Consider the following 19,800-nt stretch of genomic DNA (forward strand, 5'->3'; position numbering starts at 1 on the left):
TTATAATCAAGACAACCCCAAAAATATGAACTTGTCATTATAAAAACCTAATGACACTTATGTGATGACATTTATGACAGCAGTAATAAATCTTTATGTCATTGACATAAATTTTATGACACCTTCATGACTGTGTTAGATACCTTCAAGTAAAGTGTTACCCGTTATTATTACTCTGTTAGGCTGTACAGGAGCATGCCTAATATGTCTGAACCATGGAACTGCTTTAAAACTCACCATTTCATGAAGCTGTTGAAGTTGGATGAAGTTAGGCTGCATGCTACTAACTGTCAGCTTCTTGTTTTAAACTGAGCTCGAGAGAATGGAGTTGATTGAAAGCTTCAACTGAACGCTTTGATTCAAAGCTTTAAATACTCCAGAGTGCTTCGGCTCCAATCTTTTATTTTTTATTTTAAATTATGTGATGTCATGTGACGTTACCTTGATATCTTAGGTTATCAATTGATAACTAGGTATTGTAACATATTCCACAGTTAACTTCTTCTTTTGAATTCAGCCATTGAAAGGTTTTGAGCCAAAGCTTTGATGTGCGCTTAGAAGATTCTAACATATTTTGTGATGTCATATTTTCTTTGATTGCTATGATATGGTGTAATGATTGGAAAACAAGAGACAAAACAAAACAAAAGTATGTGGAAGTTGAACTTGGAAAACACACACTTGTCTCTCTCACACACACACACACACACACACACACACACACACACACACACACACACACACACACACACACACACACACACACACACACACACCTTGAGGTACTGTTGAAGCATGGACAGTTTGAGCTTCTTGGTGCTCTCAGAGTCATCAGGATCCACCATGATCCGCTTTCGCACCACATCCCGTGTAAAAACACCGACACTGTTCTGGCTCTCGGCACACACAGGCTTCCCGTTCTGGAAGAATTCTTGTGTCAGCTCATACACCTGAAGGAACAAAAAGGTTGAAAAAGATTTTAATGTAACCAGGAAAAATCAGAGGAAGCAGGAAGAAAAGGAAATCAGTTTAGTTCAGCTGATTTCAGTTACAACTATAGAACACATCATTGCATCCTTTATTACTGTGAACCATACTGGGTGCATGATGGTGGAATTTGTGCAAAAGCATACATTTAATGATCAATGAAATAATACTGTTCTTGTTTTAAGGTATTTTGTTGAGACTATGAGTCATATTTTGAAGCAACTTATATAATAAAAATGATGCATTATAGTCTATGGCCACAAGATGGCAACATCTACATACATAACAAGCTGCTCTGGTATACAGATCTAAATAACTGTCTGATCCACACTCCGGAGCAGGTGGTGGCAGTATTGTACCATTAAGTTGGGTGCCACCTGATCCAAAAAAGAAGATGATGATGATGATGATGATCCGATGAGGTTGGTCCAATGGCAGTGGCACCACTAATGAATGCTACATAATGAAAATGAATGATGATGATGATGATCGGAATCAGGAGGATATGCTGGGTTTTACAAAAGGTGCAAAATTAATAAATCTTGCTCTCAAACTGACACACCATACTCTTGAATAAAGAGAAGGAATAACCTTCAGCGAATGGAAATGAAGATAAGAATTTTTGTTGTTGTTGCTCAGGCGCTGTGGGAGACTGCTGCCTCTCCAGTACCTCTCCAGTTTTACCTCATTTTTATCTCTTTTTCCTTTCCTTTCTACCCTTCTGCTCTTCTCACTAAGATATTATGTGCTTTATACATACCCAATGGATATTTTTAACTTTTCAATGCCACCAGGAGCCAGCTTTTTCACTTATTCGAGAGTTTAACTACTGGCTCTGAGAACATTGGGACGAGCCGGGATATGACACCCCATCCCGGTAGGGTTGAGGAGAAGACCCAGGGGCTGCAAGGGCCGGGGCTAAGCCAAAGGCTAGGCAAGCAGACAACCGGATGTGCTACAAGCCATTAATTCCCTCCATGAGCATAGGAAATGTGAACTCATGGCTGAACAAGAGCGATGAGCTGTCCGCATTGAAAAACCAGCGGATTTATGGTGAGAGCAGCTTGTCAAACTTTACAGAGACGTGGCTAACCCACCTCGTACCGGATACTAACATGGACCTGCTGGGATTTACTGCTGTGAGAGCCGACAGATACACTAAAGCGTGTGGAAAAAGCAAATGTGGGGGACTCATCATGTGTGTTAACAACTGCTGGTGTAACCCAGGACGCATCGCTGTAAAGACGGCAGTGCTGCCAGGACCTTGAACTGCTAGCTGTTAGCCTGTGGTCATACTATCTGCCGAGGGAGCAGATAGTTAGTCACATGATAGCCATCTGTGTTTACATCCCCCCGAGAGCGGACAGAGCCACTGCATGTGAGAAAATTCACACTGTCACAGCAAGGCTGCAGACAAAGCAACCTGAGCCACCGATGATCATTTCTCTGGATTTTAACCATGCAACTCTGGACTCTATTTTGGCTGCTTTTCACCAGGTTGTGGACTGTCCAACAAGAAACAAGAGGACAATAAGTCACTTCAGCATCTCGGGCGTGCGCAGGATGATGGGAAGGCACTGTAAGAGGAAGACACAGGAAGGGGAGAGGAACAGTAGTGGCCAGTAAACCAGTAGCGAGCAGTATTTTTGGTATTTATATTTATTTGCAAATTGTTTTTTACTTTCAATTTGATACTCTGTGTGCTTCTAACCCTGTGTGGTGCTATACAATGCTGCTGGAACCTCAATTCATCTGAGGGATTCTTCCCAAGGGATTAATAAAATTCTATCTAATCTAATCTAATCTAAAATCAACTTTATTTATCCTGAATTATTTTGCCAGAGTACAGAAACACATAAACAGTGAACAAAGTTTTTCTTTGTGTGTGTGTGTGTGTGTGTGTGTGTGTGTGTGTGTGTGTGTGTGTGTGTGTGTGTGTGTGTGTGTGTGTGTGTGTGTGTGTGTGTGTGTGTGTGTGTGTGTGTGTGTGTGTGTGTATTGCGCTGCACTATGTACTGTCTGCTCTGCACTGGGTGTAACCTAGAGACCATATTCATACTCACTTGCAGACACACTTTCTCTTACAAGACATGCAATAGAGAATATATAGTATGTCTGTGTGAAGGAGTATAAAAGTCTGAATTCTGGCATGTGTGCCATCTCACTCTGAAAAGAAAATGCCATTCTTGTTATGTGCAGACGCAGGTTGAGGAGCGGACCACCGTCTGACCGAACCCAGCGCTAAATAACCAGAAAGCGGTTCCAAAAACAAAACAGTTTTATTTCCCTCTTGTGCAATACTTTGTGTACAACATAAATGTGCGATTGTCTGGCGAGGTGAAGGACGGCGCGCTCTCCAGCGCCCAAATGAATCAAAGCTCGGCGCTTCTGGACCCAGACTCACCGCCGAACACCCCCCAGGTGGATACGACAAACTGACTCTGTGAAGGATGGAAAAGGTGAGGTAAGTTAACAGAGCTACCATAAATATCCTTCAGAGGCACACACTATCAGCAACACATTCAGGTCTGAATTTAAGCTTTATGTAAATGAGCAGCTTCTCACAACAGGTGGAGGATCATCATTCCGTACGCCACGGCAGTGAGAAGCGAGCTGCACAATTCTCATCACTGTTCAAATATACTGCGTAACAAAATACCAAATTACTGTTAACACTTATTCAGACAATCATCACCTCTGATGTGTGCTGACAGCATGTGTCCCTCACCCGTCCTCCTTCACAGGCACAATGTGTCAAACCCTGGCGCGGTCCTCAGCGTCTCACAAACGAACGCCACAAGGTCGAGTTCCCGGCAATTCTGCTCGAATCACTCATGGCTTAAATGCAGAACGCCATCTCATTATCTGCTTCAGCTGAAAGTCTTTAAGTTTGCACATGAGCATCATCCACAGGTGCTGCAAGTCATTAGGCCTGCATGTGAACATCCTCCACAAGTGCAGCCAATAATGCTGATGAGGGTGAAGGACTCTTCTGCCAGCACCTTCTCCACAGACAAAAACCAGTTTGCATACCACCTGGAGAGCAAAGAAAAGAAAACAACACCAAAATGTCCAGCCAAACCCCCCAACACACAACAATTCTAGCATGATGGGGAATCATCACAGGCAGCACAAATCACAGCAGATTAACAATAAAGGCATTGTATGTGTCAGTGTGCAGGATATGCAACAGCCCTCTAATGCCATCGATTCGTGATGTGTAACCATTTATGCTGTTTCCCACTAGGTGGCAGAATGTGGTTATCTGCATATGCCTGAGTGTGTCTGAGGGACAACATAACATGGTAATGAAAATGTCATGACTGATTATTTGCAGATACACCATATTTGAATCATTTCATCTTCACATTTATATTCAGCCTCATACAAAGTAGAAAGTTCCTGTGTGTCTTTGTGAGTTATAAGGTCAACAGATTTCTCTGGAATGACTCACTCATCCTAATCTGTGCTTAACTTCACTGATATTTGTTTCAAAGAAAGCTGAACCTTTTCACAGCTAACTGCATAAAAAACTGAGTTTAGTTTTTTTTTTTTTCACATACCTCCTTTTATGTTATGAGTGACTTGTTTTTCTTATGTGACACGGTGCCTGCACATCCTTTTGCACGTCTGGGTGTCTGTTTAGTTTCCTTGGGGCATCCTGTGGTTTCCCTACCCATTAGCGCAAGGTTGTTTTTCTGGGAACATTCACTGGTTTCTCCTCATGTGTTTCCCTTTTTGGTTCTCAGTTTTTGTGTGCTCTGTCGGCCTTTGAGTTAGTAACTCCTTTTACTTTTATTGTTATTTTAGAAAGTATTAGAATTTGTTTAGCCCCTTGTGTTTTGTTCTTAGGAGTCAAAAGGTTACACACTATCTCATCTGTGTAATTAGTCGCACCGTGCACACTCATTCTCCACACCTGTTCCTCATCACTCCCTCTCTGTTTCAGTTCTCCTCTTCTTCTTTTCCTTTCTAACCCTTTATTTTGAGGTGTTTGAGTAGTTTTCCTGTGTGCTTTTTGTGTCGTTGATCTCTGAGCTACCTTGTATCCTGAGTGCCACACTTAAAATCTCTATTGTATTTATTTATTTTTATCCACTGTGTGTCATTTCCTCCCACAAAGATCTGTTCTTGTGTCCGTTTTTTCTTGTTGTAGCTAAAGCAAATGCGGTAGCATTAAATAAGGAGAGCAAAAAAGAGCACACATGCACCCAAAATAAACACAAGTCAACAGAAAGCATGATATGAAAATTTCTTTCATTCCTCCCTCAGCACTGGAGAAACTGTGCACGGTGTAATCTTTGTCGGTTACATCAGCAGCTGTACAACATCATGGAAAGAAACAGAATGTTCTCAAAAAGATTGCGAAATTTCAGCTGCAGTTTAGAAGAAGGCACATGGGAGACTGGAGCCTATATTTGATGTATTTTCTTATGTGAACACACGCACACGTGTCCGTCAAAACATGGTGTGTGTGTGTGTGTGCTTGCTGTCCTCACATTGAAATACATAAAAACATATATCGCTTTTGCAGCGAGATGGAGAGCACGCACATTGACAAGGTGTTCCAGCTGGACCTGACTGTCAGTTCATATGGACATGCAGCAGGCGATCTGAATGTCACGGCCAACAGTATGACAAATACGCCACTTTCAGTCATGTATCAGCAGAAATACGCAGTAGCAAACGCCTTTTGGTCAGTTATTTTCTCTTTTTTTAGAAAATACATTTATCTGTTTTGTTGATTTGAGCCATTTCACGCTGCTGTTATAAGACAGTGATTGTAGCACAGTGGAAAGTTTCTATCTAGTAATCAGAGTGTGTGGGTTTAAATCCTGTGAGTGGCATTTTTATGTATTTCAATGTGAGGACAGCAAGCACACACACACACACTTGTCCGTCAAAACATGGTGTGTGTTCTGCAGCTCTGATGTCCAGGACCAGAGTTGTCAACAGCTGCCATGCCCCCGTCTGTTCAGTGCTCAGGCCAAGGTGTCACTCTGTGATCAGTTGAGATGCACCTCTCCTGGGGGGGGGGGGGGGCATGTGCGCCACACGGAAGCACGTGTTGGGGGGAGAGTGGGGGGAGCGCGTGACACACACACATGTATTGTGGGGGGAGCCGACACTCTGGCATGCCACATGTGCACTCGGCAACTCCACAGTCGTGGGGCACTTAGACAAATTTCACATCCAGCTTGACAATGATTGTTTGCTGACTGTTTCTGTGTTAATAGTGTGAATGGCCACACATTTTCTAAGGGCCAAACAATCAGTGTTAGATGTTCGTGTGTGTCAACTGGAATTTGGCCGACACCTGCCACAAGAGGGTTCGATGGGCTCGCAAAGGGCACACTCTGTCTTTCAGCTGCTGGTGTGCGCAAATAGTTGTAGCAACAGGTGTATGAGGTGTTGGAGGCAGGTACAATTTTACACGTTTTGCATACAATTCCTGCTTCATGTGCACTTTATGCGCAATTCGACCAAATTCTCACTATGTGTGAAGGAGCCCTTAGGGACTTTGTCCACCCTTCTTTGGCAAGTTATGGACATTTGCCACAGTATTATCCATAGATTCAGCCATGTCGTGTAGTTTATACGGAGCCTAAATGTCCGAGAACTGCTAACTTCACGCTTTGCACCCCAAGGCATTCCACGCAAATGACTTTGAGAATACTTATCGTGCATGTGCCAATCAATACAACAACGGTCTATTGCCTACTCCAGACACATTTACCATAGAGTACATCACTGCTTGTTTTTTGAAAAATAAAATTTAAAATAAAAATAAAGTCTATTAACTCCTGGCAATAATGTATTCTGACTTTTTCCAAGGTATCAAATCCATCTGCATGTTCAGGCAGTCTGTAAAAAAAACACACAACTTTTTTTTTCTTGCACGCAACTTACGCAGCCATTCCTGCATACTAGATATGCAGCACAATGCAACTCTACGCAGGCCCGGTATGAAAGCGGCTTTATCGAATTAATTTTGTCAAAGGTCAAGGAATTTATTTTAATCTGATTTTGGACCAAATGTGGCACACACTTAGGCAGAGTCCACAACTGACCTGGGAAGGTCAGCCAAAGGTCAGTCTATAGGATGAAGGTCAAGGTGACAAGGGTCAAATGTCAGATTGCGGTAGTGCTGGCTGTCATCCCGCCCATGGTTACTATTACCTAGTTTGGTTAAAACACAGAAACCTGGAGGTTAGCAGAGACCAAAATAATTAAAGGCTTTCAGATACTGAAAGTAGAGGAAGGCCATTTTTACTGCCAGTGTTTGAAGGTGTATAATTTCATGAAGAGTCATAGCGACAGCAGGGCATTTTTGTCCCTGTAACTTAGACTGCTGCCACATGTGACCCAGTTAAATTATTATGGTTTAGTGGAGATCAAACAACGCAGAACTAAAATGACTTGGACCACGTCTAGTCACTATGCTTTGTCATCAGACTTCTGGCTCGCCTCAAAATAAATTAAAAGGGAAAGGCATTCAGTAAAGCGTATAATTCTGCCAAGGCTAAGTGTTCCATCTATTGCATCTACCAAAATCACCAAACCCAATATTTTCCCCAAATGTCATGAAAATTACTTCATTGTCTTTATTTGCATTTGTGTGGCTTCTAGGATAGGCTGTGCTAAACGTGTTCATAGAGTCGCCTGAAAAGCAGTTCCTTAACTTTTGAGTAATGCTTCCAATGATCCAACAAACCAAACCAACAGATACAACCTTAAAACACAATTTAATTATGGCGTCCTGGACATCAAGAGTGGTTTCATCAAATTTCAACATTATTTACAGCATTGTAGAAATGTTTTCAGCATATTGGACATGGATAACTGTTATCTGAAACAACAGCAATCAGAGATTTCTGATGTCCGCTAATCTGTTCCATGTTCTAATATCTATCTGTGGTGCAAATTTGGTGAAAATCAGTGAACCGCGGCTAATGACGCATGTGCAGTGAAAGCAGAGCAGACCGGTTTTTAGGGAAGACCGTTCGGTCGGCGACACCAGATCCAGATCACATCAAAAATTTAATGGAGTCTTCCTTGGCCTAATATGTATCTGTGTTGAAAATTTTGTCAAAATCCATGTGGCAGTTTTGGCGTAATCCTGCTTACAGTATTCCTTCAAAGCCTATATAAAGTGAAACCTGATCCAGAATCCAGATCCGGATCACCTCCTAAATGTTATGGAGTCTTCCATGGCCTAATATCTATCTGTGGTGAAACTTTTTTTCAAAATCCGTGCAGTAGTTTTGACGTAATCCTGCTAAAAGATAGACAGACAGACAGACAAATAAATAAATGCCAATGATTTTATTAAGTCCTTGGCGGACGTAATAATGAAAATAATAATAATAGAACTACATGGGCCAGGTTGTAATGGAATTCATTCTAGTATTGTCTGGGTCAATGATTTCAACTTGGAAGGAATCAAGAAAAACATGAAAATGTGGTTGAAACGATGTTTTAAAAATTCTGTAAGCTAAACTGGAAACTAAAAGAATGGAGAAGGATATTGCAAAAGTGCAACAGCAGTCATCTTAGTTGTGTTTGCCATAGGCTGGAGGATCTGGACAGCCTTCCTGTTTCCTATAGTTGCAAACAATTTCTGTCACAAAAATAGATATACATCATTTTCTTGGCTTAGGTTGGTGTTGAAAGCAAGTCTTCCACCCTTTCAAGCATACATAGTACCAAACCCTGGTGTGGATATGAGCGTGGTTATGGTGGCATTTCTCATCGGCTGATGGTTGTACGTAGCGTGCACACACCCACCATCACCAAGCTAAATTCCATTATGGTTACCATTTTTCTCAAATTAAATTTGAGAAAAATTTGAGAAAAAGTACCAAAAACGTTTGTGGAATACATGCACTTTGAACACTGATGGATGTTCCTCAGCATCTCCAGCTGAAAGACATTTGATGGGAACGTAGCTTCCATCTGTGTAACCTATTGCATTCTTACAGAATGTCATCTTGTAGTTAGCCTGGGCTGTAGCATCAGGAAACATGTTCTAAATCCCTTTGAATTAATAAATAGGATTGCAAGCCCTGGGAATAATTTGGGATAATGTTGGTTCACTGATCTCTCATAAATCCTCACTTTCATGGTGAAAGGTGACACATGCCAAAAGACTCAGGGTACATGGCACATGGACAGAAATTGGTACCGTTTTCCTGTTTGTGTGAAAGATTAAATCCTTGGTTCCAAAAGTGAAACTGTTCCCAGTGGATTGGGTTTAGGCATTCTTAAAGGATCATAAAACACTCATTGTTGGTCATTGATGTAGAAAAAAGCAATCCATGTGATCTCCATTGACAAATAATGTGAAGATTAAAATAAACCTTCCTTCTTGGATGTTTAAGTTAAAACAATCATGGCGCAGCAGATAATTTTATATGAGAAAGTGAAATGTTCTACTTCTATTCTCAGACTATCCTTATTCCCTTTTTGCCAAGCCACCCCTCTGACATATTTTTGGAACAAGCAGAGGTATTTGTATTGGTCCAGGTAAAGAGTAGTTACCAAAATTTAAGTGTATTTCGTAAAAAAAACAAAAAACAAATATATTAAATTAACAATAATAATAATAATTTTAATAATAATTAAGAAATGTATGTACACTATGGGAATCAATGTGAAAACAAGTTATTTTAGGCTATAAATAAACAACACTTTTTAAGTGCTCTATGATTGCAATATTTGCTTATGTGCAATATCCACTGCAACTGAAATATCCAGTTTTGTACATACTTTTCTCTTTTTTATATGTAATCTCTTTTTTTGCTACTATGTACTTGTATTTTGTGTGTGTGTGTGTGTGTGTGTGTGTGCTCTAGACATACCTTTTTCATTCTGTTAAATTTATGTTTATTTATTTTGTCCAGACCTTTCAAGTCTGCATATAGTTTACTCAGGCTTGCAGGTTTGCTTAAGGTTTGCACCTTACCCTTTGTTGTACTTACAATGACTATAAAGAAACTGTATCTGTATCTGTGATTGTGATTGTGCTAAAACTATCAAATGTGTGCTGTTTCTTTATAGCGTTAATACATTTACTGTGCATTTTGATTACTTTTTTCATGTTCTGTATTGTATTGACTGAGAATAATTAATGACATAACTCCACACATTCTGATACACTCCTGCTGGGCATCAGGCGCAAAAAGCCATAACTGCATCTGGAATGACACTTCCATTTGCATTAATGCAGAATCACCTGAAAATGTAGTGAGTTCTGTTCTGTACCAGAGGGATCTTTTTTATCAGGTTTCAAAACAAAATGCTCATTTTGAAGTGTATGAAAAGATTGGCCTAATCCATAATCATTCTACTGATTTTATTTCTGAGACCAGAACACATCTTCAGTTGGACCGGTCATGGATAAAATAATGAGGTATGTGAGAGGCACAATATAAGTCTGTCCATCCGTGAACACGTGTGTCCTCTCACCTCATTGTACAGGTCACTGAACTCCTCCACCATGTCCTTGGGGATCCTTCTGCCCAAGTTGGTCTGGTAATGAGCCACACCATTTTTGGTATACAGACTAATGCGTCCGACACTCCGCTCTCCATCTGTGGTGTCTTCAAGTAATCCATTGTCCTCTGCCAAGTGGTACACCGGGTTCCCGTTGGCACCATGAATCCATGTGGCTCCGAGCTCCAAAGTAGTTTTTCCTTAAAAAATTAAATCACATATTTCAGAAAAAAAAACTCTTCTTCCTGAGTTATATTATTTGATGGTTTAAAAAGAAGGTCAACTTCATTAAAACTCTGCAGCTTATGAAGTCCTATTGAATACTGTTAATTTCCCCAAGGGGCATAAAGGTCTTTTTAAAATTAATTTACTAGTGAAACAAATTGTGAAATCCAGATACATAATCTCCCAGCACATTATTTTCATTTATAATACAGAGTTCCATTTCACTGCATACCGTACATACTGTAGAAATCTGTGCAAAAGTTTTAGGCACACTAGGTTTTTTGATGCAAACTTTGATTGATGAAATTTTCTTCATCAATGAGTTAACAGAAAATCTCATTTGAAAGAACCATTCCATTCTTCCACTGCAATATATTTTACAAATAAAAACTAAAGTCAAATTGGCAGAACCCTTGGCTGACATGGAGGTGGACTGCTCAGTATATGCCAACATGAAAACAATAAACTGACTGTAAAAGGTTGATTAACTTCAACAACTTTTTTGTGTAAATCACAGAAGATCATCTCAGAGAAATTATTCATGATAGTTTTCAACAAATTTAAAAAAGTGAGAATAAGTATGCGTTATATAGGAATTGAGACTAATTGGTGCTGGTGCTTAACCCTGGATTCCGTAACGTGAAGTAGATAAATGTCTCTAACTCCAAATGGATGGCACTCCAGTCCTCCAGGTTACCCATTTACAGCTGGGTAGACTGGAACAATGCACATGAAGTGTCTTCTCAGAGGACACAGATGGATAGTGCAAACCTAAGGCCACATAATGATACTCCAGCTCCTTATCCCACTGACCAACCTGCTTTACACGTGTGTGCAGCGACAGCAGAGTGAGTGTGAACAACATAATCCAAAGTGTTCTGATCTGACTTGGACCAAACTTGGTGGAATGAATGAGGAACAGCCAAGGCCAAAATCAGTAAAAGTCAAGGTCACAGGCCTATGTCAGATTTAGGGTCGGATGCTTAGAGGATATTTAGAAAGTCTGTTCTGAAGAACTGGTTAAAGACCCAGCTATGGTTAGATGAGTACAAATATGAAGGCATATACCACCTTTATAGCCTTGTTTTTAAATAACATTTGACACTGGTGACCATGAAAGGTTTTTTTTTGGTGGTGGGAGGGGGGGTAGGTTTTAGGCATATTACTGTGTTTCAACCTGATGCATAGTGTCAGTTCTCTCAGCGATGTTGCTTCCTTCTTATTTCCCTTCATTGGTTTTAGCAGTTTCGTTGAAAAGCGTTGTTGTTTTTCACAAACCAGATTTAAATTTATTATTATTGTGAATATTTATGAAGCAATTCTGAGTGCATGAATATTTGGTTTGGTTTTACAGTAAATTATGAGAACTATGTGACTGATTCATTTACTTCTACTTCATTTATCCATCTATTCATTTTTTGAACCCAATGACTCCAGTTGAAGAAGTTTATATTTTTCTGGCCATCCTCAACTTGAATGGACAGAATCTGAATGACCTTAACTGCTGGCATAAAACACTCTCCTTGTGCAATGGGCTTATCTTCATCCATCCATTTTTTTAAACCTAAGAAAAGAGTCACAAGGAGCTGGAGCCTATCCCAGCGGTTGTTGGGCCACAGGCGGGGTGCACTCTGGACAGATCACCAGACCATTGCAGGGACAAAACATATAGACAAATACTTTAACACTGTTACCTACGGTCAATTTAAAGTCACCAATTCACCAAACCTGCATGTCTATGGAGGTGGGAGCAAGCCGGAGCACTCAGAGGTGAACCTACACAAACACCACACATAAAGGAGCAGTTTGGAAGCACACCTGGGACCTTCTAACTGTCAACAAAGCTCCCACTTTTCTATAGGAATATATACTTCCTACAGGCACTGTACTAGTATAGACAAACACATTCACAGCCACACGCACACCTATGTACAATTTAAAGTTTCCAATTCACCTAACCTGCATGTTTTTGGAGGTGGGAAGAAGCCAGAGCACCGGGAGGAAACCCACACAGAAAGGCCACAGGCGGGGAATCGATCCCATGACCTTTTTGCTGTGAGGCAACAGTGCTAACCACTAAGCCACCATGGTGCCGATGTAAAAGCACACAAGGATTAATCAAAACCGATTAGTCAGCTACCAGCACTGTAGTTTCAGCATGATTCAGAAAGATGGCATAAACTGGCCGTCACAACAGCCTTTGAACAGCTCCACCCTTAGGACCCCTTCACACATAGTACAAATAAATACAAATCAGGGTGAATCACGTCAGAACAGCTCGTAAGAGGGAACCACGAAAACATAGAGCTGACGGGCAGGTATGAACAATCCTACTGCAATGGTTTTGTGCACATGACGGTGTCGTGCACGAGCATGCACAAAACCGTCACAGCATGAACATAAGGTTAGACCTTACTTGTGTGAAGTGCTTTGAGGCAACTTTGTTGTGATTTGGCGCTATAAAAATGAAAATAAATTGAAATTGATCAGCTGGAGCATGTGTAGCCACATCATGCAGCTGCTGTGAAAAAAAAAAAATACATGGCACCCATGGGATTCGAACCTGCAATTTACAAAAGCTCTGTTTACCAGCCAGAAACTTTACCACTGTGCTAGCCAGAAACTTTACCACTGTGCTACCATCACTGGCCTATAAAGGGTGCGGAAAAATGCCTGAAATCAACAAGGACATAAATGTTTTTTTTTTTTAAAGAGAAAAAAAGCACCGTAATAACTTACTAAACATCATATTTCTGTTGATACATGACTGAAAGTGGCGTATTTGTAGCACTGTTGGCTTGTCATATAGTCCTGTGGCACGGCACTCACAGGACACGCGTGTCCTGTCAGATAGACATGACATTCAGATCGCCTGCTGCGTGTCCACATGAACTGACCATTTTAGCTGGAACAGCCTGTCAATATGCACGCTGTGCGTGCTCTCCAGCCCATTACAAATGCTTTTATGTATTTCCATGTGAGGACAGCAAGCACACACAAATGTGTGTCCGTCAAAACATGGTACGTGTTCTGCAGCTGTGACATCCAGGACCAGAGTTGTCAACAGCCACTGCTGTTGGCAGCCAGTCACGCCCCCTGTCCGGTCAGGGCACAGACCAAGGTGTCACTCTGTGATCAGATGAGAGGTGCCTCGCCTGCAGCGGGGGGCGGGGGTGCACGAACCACACGCATGCATGTGTTCAGGGGGCGGGGAAAGCACGTGAAACGCGCACACATGTTGTGGGGGGGCCGATACTCTGGCACGCCACATGTGTACTCAGCAACTCCACACTCGTGGGGGCACATAGACAAATTTCAGCTCCAGCTCCAGTGATCTTCTGCTGACTGTTTTTCATGCTAATAGTGCGAATGGCCACACATTTTCTAAGTGCCAAGTGAGCGTTGTTAGATGTTTGTGTGTGTCACCTGGAATTTTGCCGACACCTGCTGCATGAGGGATCGAATGGGCTCTCACAGCTCACAGTCTGTCTTTCAGCCGCTGGTGTGCGCAAATAGTTGCAGCAACAGGTGTACGAGGCATTAGAGACAGCTCCGATTGTACACGTATTGCATATGATTCCTGCTTCATGCGCAGTTCATGTGCAATTCAACCACATTCGTATTATGTGTGAAGATGCCCTTAAAGACATCTCAGTGTTATTTGACTGACTCATCTAATTCGAGTTCATTAAAACAAAAACAAATTAATCACATTCTTGTTTTAAAGCACATAAGAATTAATCAAAACTCCACAAAAAAGATTTAAAAGCTGATGGGGTCACCAAACCATCAATCATATCCTCTGCTGGTCTGTTGTCCAATTACAGTGAAGGACTTTAAAAGAAGTTATGCTATCTCGAAGCAATGAAGATACATTTTCAGCTAGAGGGTATGCTTGTTGGGAAAGTGTCAGTACACGGACCCACAACAGGGGGCGCAAATGAACGGACAATGGAGAAAGTCAAATAACAAGGCTTTACTGTTGTGAACGTGCACAACGAATACAACCAATCATGGAAATGGACAACAGTCAATTCACAAAAGTGTCGTGTGGGCAGGCTCGAAGATAGGAGACGCCTCTCCAAGGTAAGACCGGAACCACACGGCTTCCTCCGCCACAGGACCCCGGGAATACTGGAGCCGCCAAGTCCCGAACTCCCAGGTGGCCACTGCCTCCGCGTGTCGGACCTGGTACTGCTGGCGAGGAACAAAGAACAGTTAGATGGGGGCGCGTTTGCACCCAAGACTCCGAACAGCAGGGAAGTTACCTCCACCTCTCGTTGGAACAGTAATCCACAATCTAAGCACTAATCCAAAAGGATACACTCCGTCAGCTTTGATACGTTACCTTTCAGGTAGAAACGATATCTCGGCAATGAGGTGGAGATGCTGTCCTGCTGATATACCCCACTGATGATTGTTGTCAGCTGTCTCAGGTGATGGGTGACAGCTGTCACCTTGGCTGCTCCTGTGAGGCGGCGGCGCCCTCTGGTGCCTGGAGCCCGCACTCCAGGCAGGGCGCCCACTGGTGGTGGTGGGCCAGCAGTACCTCCTCTTCAGCGGCCCACACAACAATGCTGTTGTCATAATCACATGTTTGGGATCATTTTATTCTGGGTGTTGGGCGTACTCCTGGGCTGCTCGAGCTTTAACGGGTTAAGGCAGTGATAGGCCATCTTACTGTGTTGAACACTATGAACTCTCCCGGTGGACATACACCTCTCTGTACACCTCTGCTGTCCACATCTTGTTCTGAGAAGAGACACTTGTCCAATTTTAAATAAAATATTAAATGAAATGTATCTATTTAAGTGTTTCTATTAATAGTGTTTCTATAATAAACACTATTTCTATTTGTGTAATGGAAAGAATATTTTCATTTAATGAAAGAGGGAATGTTCCAGCTTTCTATTATACTCATACACACACACACACATATATACATATACATAGATAGATAGATAGATAGATAGATAGATAGATAGATAGATAGATAGATAGATAGATAGATAGATAGATAGATAGATAGATAGATAGATAGATAGATAGATAGATAGATAGATAGATAGATAGATAGATAGATAGATAGATAGATAGATAGATAGATAGATAGATAGATAGATAGATAGATAGATAGATAGATAGATAGATAGATAGATAGATAGATAGATAGATAGATAGATAGATATACATATAATTGTGAGCACTATTTGAAGGTACTGGGCATACTCTTGGGCTGCTCCAGCTTGAACAAGTTAAGACAGTGACAGGCAATCTTACCGTGTTGTACACTGAGAACTCTTCCGCCAATGTGGTCTGATGCCTCTAGCACAGTAACATTCGTGAATCCGTTTTTCTGCAGGACCTTTGTTGCAGCAAGGCCAGCTAAACCAGCACCAATCACCAAAATTCGAGGCTGCCGATGAGTGTGTAGGCTGCAACTAAGAGGATCATCAGTGCTGTCTGAGGAAATGTCACAACTTTGCATGCCGTCCAAGCTCCTCTAAGATGCAGTCTGACAACAAAAGAAAAAGTAAAGAAAAAGAAAAGTATTAAAAAGTTGATGATGGTGGGGACAGCAGTGGCAGGTGTTCACCAGAAAACACTTCCCGCTTTGAAGTCCTGAGTATGAAGTTGCTTACAAGAGCTGAAATGATTAATCGATTATTCAATCAACAGAAAAAAATAGTCAAAGACTATGATAAACATTTAATTGTTTATTTTTTAAAAATAGATTTTGTCTCTTTCTAGTTCCAATCCTATATGATGAGTTGCTACTTTTCTGTTCTGTTTGAAGCAGCAGGACCTTCGTGGCCGGGACGACGGTGGGGGATCGAACACACGCGGCTCGCACCAAAAGACCGTTCCTCTACCAGGTCAGCCAAAGGGGAACTCCCCCACCATTGTCCCGGCCACGAAGGTCCTGCTGCTTCAATCTGGCGTCACGAACAGGATGTGGGTCACAGAGTATGCTAACATGCACCTGTGACTTCGGGACGAAGTCAAAAATGGTGGGGAGATGTGTAGCGGGATGAAAGTCCCGGGTCCCAATTGAAAAGACGTTCCCGCTAGCTTGGCTAACGGGGAGTTCCCCTTTGGCTGACCTTGTAGAGGAACGGTCTTTTGTGCGAGCCGCGTGGGTTCGATCCCCACCGTCGTCCCGGCCACGAAGGTCCTGCTGCTTCATGTTTAAGGGCCTTTTCACACGTAGTGCGAAGTTTGGACGGCGTTTGGACGAAAACGGCAAAACAGCGCGAAACAGTTCGAAATTAGAGCATGAAACATTGCGCCGACGGGCAGGCGTGCACGAACCCGGTGTGAGAGTTTGTGCATGCGCCGGTGTCTGTCGAGCAGGAACAGTGCCAGGTGCAGCACATGGTGCCGCTTATGTGGAAGAAATAAAAATCAGCTGATATGTGTGGAGCCACATTGCGCCGCTTATGTGGAATAAATAAAAAATAAAAACCAGCCGGTACCTGTGGGACCACATCTTCTGCTTATGTGGAATAATTAAAAATAAAAAAAACACACACACCACCCAGGATGTGAACTTGCGCCTTTCAAAATCTCTGATTTCCAGTCAGAGACTTTACCACTGAACTATGGAGCTGGTCTTTGAAAGCTGTGGGAAGCTGCCTTATATGAGGAAGGCCATGGAAGTATTACGAAAAAAAATTAAAATCCCACACCATATAAAACACCATATTTATCAAGCAAGCAACACAAATATGATCCGTCTATTCCTCTGGTGATGACCCATGGTCACAGACATACAGTCATGAAATGACATGAATGAGAAGTAGTGTGCTCTGATGTCCACATCTACTGGTCAGGTGCATCCAGTCGGCCGCACACGTGTTCTCCCGGACATGCATGTCTTGTGGATAGCGCACCACAGCACAGACACCGCGTCATGTGGAACAGAGCTCACGTGGGTGACGTGATGGTCAGATTGCCTGCTGCATGTTCTGATCTGACGGTCCATTTCAACCTGGGGGGCTGTCAGTCGCCACTCCATGTGCGCGCTCGCTTGCTGCAGTTTGTCGCCACCACAGCGATATATGTTTTTATTTATGTCCATGTAAACACAGCAATCAGACACACATATCTCACAGTGGGCAGTTGTTAGTCCATGACTGTCCAAACACAGTAGGTGTGGTGTAGCTGGAATGTCTGGAATGACAGATCACCACAGCTGCTTCTGTCAGAAGCCACACCTCCCGTGAGTGGAGCGCACACACCCACGTGTCAGTGTGTGTGATTGCAAAGTCACACTCGTGGCGAACTTAGACAAATTTCACACCAGTACGACAGTGATTGTCTGCAGTCTCTTGTTGTGCCAAGAGTGCGACTGGCCACACATTTTCTAAGTGCCATGCGAGCGGTGTTAGGTGTTCATGTGTGTCACCTGGAATTTGGCCGGCACCTGCCGTGAGAGGGTGCGATGGGTTCGCATAGCACGCACTTTGTCTTTCAGGCGCTTGTGTGCGCAAGTAGTTGTACAATGTGTATAGGTATACGAGGTGTTGGCGGCAGGGACGACATTACACGGTTTGCACATGATTCCTGCATCATGCACGCTATGTGTGAAAGGGCCCTAACAGTTTGACAAGCTTGAACATCTACACCAAGAACAATAAACTGTTTATAACATATATTATACAGATTCAATCAGCTTGAAACGGCTTAAAACCAGGTATAATCTTGCCCGGTGTGTCTATCAATGTGTGTACAAAAAATGCAGATCCAGTTTGGATCAAACTTAATGGAATGTTTGAGGGTCAGCCAAGGACAATATATACTGATTTTTAGAAAAACTGGTTGAAAGTCAAGGTTAGAGGCCCTTCTTATCATTGCTGGGATTAACTTCTCTCCGAGTCCTCTTCCACCGAGGTGTTGATTCTGTTTATTCACTGTGTATTCTTTTGAATGGCACTATTTGTTGAGCATAACATTGAATTAAGTCTTAGGACCACCAAGTTATTTCCATCAAAGACCAGACTGTGCCTAAACAAAAAGATTTCCTATTATCTCTGGGGTTGCTCAGGGACATTAACAGCGACGGGCACACAAGCGGCCTTGTTGTTTCGCGGCATGAGGCTGCTAAATCGGAACGTACGGACAGCTGTGTGTGGGAATAACACACTGGGAGACCATTCAGAGGACGTTCATATTGTGCTTTTAGAGCATTCCTATCATCATTGCGCACTCAGTGTTAACATACAAGCACAGAATAATTGCACTCACAACAGATTCTCAGCAGCAACATGAGTCCCTATATTCTGCTGTTTCACAACAGTCACAAGTGCACAACAATACACATGTTGCCACATAACACAGGTCATACATGCTGTATGGTACTGCATTGAAAAAGCTTTTTTTGTTGTCCAAGTTGACGCCATTTTAGAACGAAAGAGGGAAAGAACACGAGATCTAAATATTATAATACAGTTGTATGTAAAAGTTGGCATCCCCTTACTTTGAAATGCCTAAAAGAGTAAATCAAACATTTTTTCATCAACATATTTAATACCCAGGTCAGCATGAACAAATGTTGCTTCATCATAAAGAGCAGCAAAAATGTACAAACAGTATATAAAATGTATTGTAAGAATAAGAATAAGATGAACTTTATTATCCCAAAGGAAATTATTTTGCCAGAGTACCAAACAATTAACAGTGAGCATTTTTTTATACAACAAATTTATGCAAAATGACTAAAGACATTTTCACAAGATGTTCACCATTATTGGACATAACTGAGTAACTGAATAACTCTGTTCATTATGTATTCATCCTGCAGAAGGGGAAGAAATTAGAGTCTGATTGCCACAGGTAGGAAAGACCTCCTGGTGTTCTGTGGTGCACCTTGATGGTCTCAGTCTATGGCTGAAGGTGCTCTGACAGGACATCAGTGTGGCATGTGTGGGAAGTGTTGTCCCGTATGCTGCGCAGTTTCCTCAACATCCTCCTCTCTGATACTTCCACCATCGACTCCAGCTCAACCCCGAGGACAGAGCCAGCTTTCCTGCCTTTAACTTGCTTCCCCAACACACTACAGCATAGAACATGCTGGAGACCACACAGTGATAA

At 42.1% G+C, this 19,800-nt stretch overlaps 1 protein-coding gene across 1 annotated transcript in view; it reads right to left on the reverse strand.

Annotated features, from left to right (window-relative positions):
- smox (spermine oxidase) overlaps nt 1-19,800 on the reverse strand; it is a 50,141-nt gene that overhangs the window by 22,174 nt on the left and 8,167 nt on the right. The window contains exons 2-4 of the mRNA XM_034187817.1: nt 15,988-16,222; nt 10,456-10,682; nt 777-950 (exon numbers count right to left, since the gene is read on the reverse strand). Of these exons, the coding sequence (XP_034043708.1) occupies nt 777-950; nt 10,456-10,682; nt 15,988-16,195 (609 nt within the window). The 5' untranslated portion in view covers nt 16,196-16,222. The remainder of the gene's footprint in view (nt 1-776; nt 951-10,455; nt 10,683-15,987; nt 16,223-19,800) is intronic.

The sequence above is a fragment of the Thalassophryne amazonica genome, chromosome 15, assembly GCF_902500255.1.
Source record: "Thalassophryne amazonica chromosome 15, fThaAma1.1, whole genome shotgun sequence".
NCBI classification, from domain to species: Eukaryota; Metazoa; Chordata; class Actinopteri; order Batrachoidiformes; family Batrachoididae; genus Thalassophryne; species Thalassophryne amazonica.